General features: G+C 54.3%; 1 protein-coding gene across 1 annotated transcript; it reads right to left on the reverse strand.

Annotated features, from left to right (window-relative positions):
* Window positions 1-562: 562 nt before the first annotated feature.
* Window positions 563-2,588, reverse strand: LOC123439757 (pectinesterase). Its single transcript, XM_045116440.1, has 2 exons — window positions 1,471-2,588; window positions 563-1,365 (listed from the first exon to the last, which is right to left on the reverse strand). Exons 1-2 carry the CDS (start codon window positions 2,576-2,578, stop codon window positions 692-694), a joined length of 1,782 nt encoding a protein of 593 aa, XP_044972375.1. The 5' UTR covers window positions 2,579-2,588; the 3' UTR covers window positions 563-691.
* Between the last annotated feature and the right edge of the window lie 2,167 nt (window positions 2,589-4,755).

Raw genomic sequence — 4,755 nt, forward strand, 5'->3', positions numbered from 1 at the left:
ATTCAAAAGAATGTTCATCAGTTTAGAAAATTGTTCCACCAATTTCGAAAATATTGTTCGTCGATTCTTGGAATGTTCGCCGAATCAAGAAGAATATTTTCAAAAATGTTGACACCTAAAAAATTATGTTTGTAAATATTATAAAATGTTCATGATTTTAGAAAATGTTCGTGAATTGTGTTCGCGATTTTAAATATGTTCACGAGTTCAAGAAAATGTTCATGATTTCACGAAAACGTGAGTGATAGTGTATCTTGATGATGCAGTCGAATGTGGTTACTATCATCGTAGATTATGATTTATTTTCGTCCGTTACAACGCACGGACCGTTTTGGTAGTGATATATAAACAATCTACATGTTACGTTTCAACAACGTACATTCTTCCCCGAAAAAAAACATGGATTCTAGTTACATACCCGGCAAATACGTGCAAGCACGCTACTCCCTCCGTTCTTAAATATAAGATCTTTTAGAGATTGTACTATAAACTACATACGGATGTATATAGACATATTTTAGAGTGTACATTCACTCATTTTGCTCTATATGTAGTCTCCTAGTAAAACCTCTAAAAGATCTTATATTTTGGAATCGGAGGGAGTACTAGATTTTACCTTCCAATATAATACTGTATAAGGGAATAGATCGATTCCGGCCATCCATCCCTAAATTGACAATTTGCTAGTGTGTCATTTCTTGATCAAGTCGGTCGTGAAGGTGACGCCGGTGGACGGCAGCCATGTAAGACCGTTGATGAACCGTCTTACGGTGAAGTGGGTGGCCCATGCCGGGTCCATGATCACGTGGTACCCCGGCCACTTGACCCGTCCGGCGACCCCTGCGCCGGGCCCAAAGTTTCTGTACTCCCCGTAGAAGAGGGTGGCGAGGCCGGCGTCCCCTGCCCACTCGAGCCACCCGCGCGCGCGCACGCCGGCGCCCAGGTACGACTCCATGACCACCACCCGCGAGAAGGGCTTCCACGGTCGGCCGAGGTAGGTCGGGTACTTTGCCTCCACGACGCAGTTGTGGATGGCGAACCCCGTGTTTTGGTTCGGGTCCTTGCGGCCCTGCGCCGTGACGCTCCCCGTCTGCCCGGGCGCCAGCGGCAGCGTGGCGAGGGTGGTGCGCTGGATCACGGCGATGCCGTTGCCGAAGACGAAGTCCACGGTGCCGGACACGCGGCAGTCGCGGTAGAACTGCCGGAGCGAGTGCGCGTAGAGCGTGTCCTGGTGCCCCTCGATGGCCACCCGGAAGAAGGCCGACCGGTCCGAGTCCACGCGCAGGGCCACCGCCTGGTGCGCCGCCGGCCCCGCCGTGTTGCGGATCGTCAGGTCCCGCGCGATGAACCCCGCGCCGGACACGGCTACGCACACGCAAATTAAGCAGCAGCATCTTTAGATTTTGTGCGTGGTCACGAAACGTAATAGGTTAACGAGGCTGAATGTGCACTTTGTACTGTAGTATTTACCGACGGTGGCGCTCCGGAACGTGGTCCAGCCGCTCGAGAAGCTCCGGCTGCCGGTTATGACCGTCTCACCCATGCCCTCGCCGACGAGCACGATGTTGGTCTTCTTCTTCTTCACGTCCACGTTCTCGTAGTACACCCCTCGCTTCACGTAGATGACGTACTTCTTCCTGCTGTGGTTGGGCGCGCGCGCCACCGCCTCGCCGACAGACCGGTACCTCCCGCTCCCGTCCCGCGCCACCACAACGTCCACGTGCATCGCCTTCTTCCCTCCCGACCGGCCCCGGGCGCGCGCGAGCTCCTCCTCGACGCCGCCGGCGACGTCCATCACCCACGGCGGCAGCTCCGAACCGGCGCCGGACGCCGCCGTGTCGTTCTTGCCGCGCTGGCGCAGCGGCATGATGCTGCGCAGCCGCTTGTGCATTGCGAGCAGGTTGCTCACCAGCTGCGTCAGCTGCGCCACAGACGCCTCGACGCGACGCAGCAGGCGGCCGTCTGTGCCGTGGAAGCCCTCCGTGCACGTATCCTGGTTGCCCAGCGCGGAGCTGAGCCAGGCATGCATGTCGTCCTCGGCACGCGCGCCACTGCCGACGCTCCCGGGCGCAGCGCCGTGCTCGGTCTCCATCTCCGCCTCCGCGCCGTCGAAGGGCTCGGCCATGGCGTCGAGCGACCACCCGAGCTCGTCGACGGAGTACCCCAGCAGCTCGATGCAGTCGCGCACGGCCATCTCCTCGCGCGCGTGGTTGGACAGGGACGCCAGGCCGGCGACGGCCCCAACGGCGCTGACGGCCTCGTCGAGCGTGTCGCGGAGCGCGGCGCGGAGGACGGGCACGGGCCCGCTGCTGGGACCGCCGCGCGCCGTGTCGATGCGCGAGACGCAGTCGCCCTTGCCGCGCCCGGCGCCGGAGGAGGAGGAGGAGACGTTGAAGCACGCCTGGCGCAGCAGTGCTTCCTCGAAGGCCTCAGCCTCGCCCTGCCCCCTGAACGTGTATCCTGAGAACACCGCGGCGCCGTCGCCGCCGCGGGCGACAAGCAGAAGCGCCAACAGCAGGAGCAGCACCAGCACCTGCAGGCGAGTGCCTTTACCACGTGTCGTCCATGTCCACGCCATTGCCGCGAGGAGTGTATGGGCATGACGATGGAACGTGCGCGTATATATTGTAGAGGGGCTAGAGGACGCCGGTGATCTGGCTTGGCGCAAAGGGAGGCAAGGTATAGTTTGTCGTGGAAGAAAGGTGCGCAAATATAGCATAGCATGCAGCCATGCAGGTCTTTATCAAGTCCTCTTTTCCGCTTTGAGGACAAAGTTTTTTTTTTTTTTTTTTTTTTTAGGAATTGAGGACAAAGTTTATATATATATATATACATATATATATATATATATCAATTGAGGACAGAGTTAGTTTTGAGTAGAACGATTGGTTCGATTACAAGAATTAAACTATCTTCCAGTGCATTTTCTGTTCTTTCGCAGTTCACTAGGACAGCAGAAGTGAGTGACAGGACTGGTACGTGCAGCGGAAGTTTCAAGCGACCTCGCCGGTGGTGTCGGTCGATGGATACTTGGATCAAGCAAGCTATCTGCGCGAGAACATGTCCCGATGGGGACGATTCGGGCATGCATGCAGGCTATGCCACGGACACTCTAGGTGGTGGATTCGCGTGTTTTGCTTGGCGACGCAGGCTTCTGGATTCGCTCGTGCCATGCGCTGATTCCGAATCTTGAACGGCGGTGTTTGATCAACGCCCATTTGCGGAAGCACGCTACTACGAAAATTCGCAACCACCAAAAAAAAAAAAAAAGAAGCAGACGCCCACTAATGAAGCCCTTAGAGCATCTCGAGCATACCCCTTAAAACGCGAAAATGAAAACACGGATTTCACTTCACGAAAAACGCGTTTTAATGGTTGGTCTAAGCTACGACCGAACTAACCCCTTAAATTGAAACTGCAAAATTAAATATTCATTTTTCTCCACATCTTCTTTCTCTCGCTCGCGTCCATAATCAACTAAATTCGCTTTTATAAAATTGATGGAGAGAAAACGGAGCAACCAAATATGAAACCGCCGGCGTTCAGAATGGCATGCACAAAACACCCGTTGCGGAATCCATCAAGGAGCTAACTAGCTCCTCCGTTGCGGAATCCATCCAGAAGCTAGCTAGCTAGCTAGTCCCGGTCACAGAATTCATCCAAGCTCCCATCGCGGAATCAATTGAGGAGCTAGCTAGCTAGCTCATATCGTTGTTGCCGAATCTGGCCAAGACGGGCAGGGCGCACGGCGGCCAGGACGGACGGGTGGCGACTGGGGATGGACGAACGACTGCCGGGGATGTACGGTCGACGGCCGGGGACGGACAGTGCGGCGCCCGGGAGCAAGTCATGAAAGTTCCGATGACACTTGGACTTCCGCCAACGGTTTTTTGCATATACGGGACGCTCTCGGGTTGGCTCCGAAATCCTTATTTTCACAGGTTCGGTGGGAATGTGGACCCACCTTTACGTTATCGTTCCCCTTAAAAAAATACAGGTCGGAGTTATTTACGGGGTCTACTCGGGCAACATTTTTCATGCGGACCCGTATTTTGGCAGTTATTTTATGGGTCGGGGCACCATACGGGGTCTGCTAGAGATGGTCTTACAATCAACTGTAAAACATAATGCAACAGAGCTCCGACAAGATACATGGGTGTTCAGGAATAGCAATGTAGCTCAAAATGAAGAAAGTGAGACACCACAACCCTCACGGATGCACGGAGGACCAATGCTGCGGATGGAGCCGGCAGAGGGGCCTATGGCAATGTTATCGCTCGCACGCCCATCATACCAGCCGTCCCGTTCCATCGCCAGAAGGTGCCTCTAGCTCTTGAGGCGCCGCACCGTCACATGATGGAATGATCATCACCCTGGAAACGGATGAAGGCTAGGGCCAGGATACCAAAGGGAGGTCTTCGGGCACAACCACTACGCCGAACCTAGCTCCGCACAAGAGCATCACCGTCGAGGCATGTGTTGACACCAAATTATGGCATGGTAAAAAACTTAAGATGAGCTCAAATAAAAAACTTGGACCTGACACACGACGAAAAGAAGTTGACGTACACAAAAACTCACACTAGCAACCAACAACCTAGAACTTTTCTCACGAGACGGAGCCTCCAAGAAGGACACGACATCACATCATCGCAGCCACCCGGTCTTGGAACCAGACAAACCAAATGTTTTCACCCAAAGCCCATGGTGAATTGGGTCACCGACGATGACACCTCCACAAAGAAAACAACACAT

Source organism: Hordeum vulgare, chromosome 3H, assembly GCF_904849725.1.
Source record: "Hordeum vulgare subsp. vulgare chromosome 3H, MorexV3_pseudomolecules_assembly, whole genome shotgun sequence".
Lineage (NCBI taxonomy): Eukaryota > Viridiplantae > Streptophyta > Magnoliopsida > Poales > Poaceae > Hordeum > Hordeum vulgare.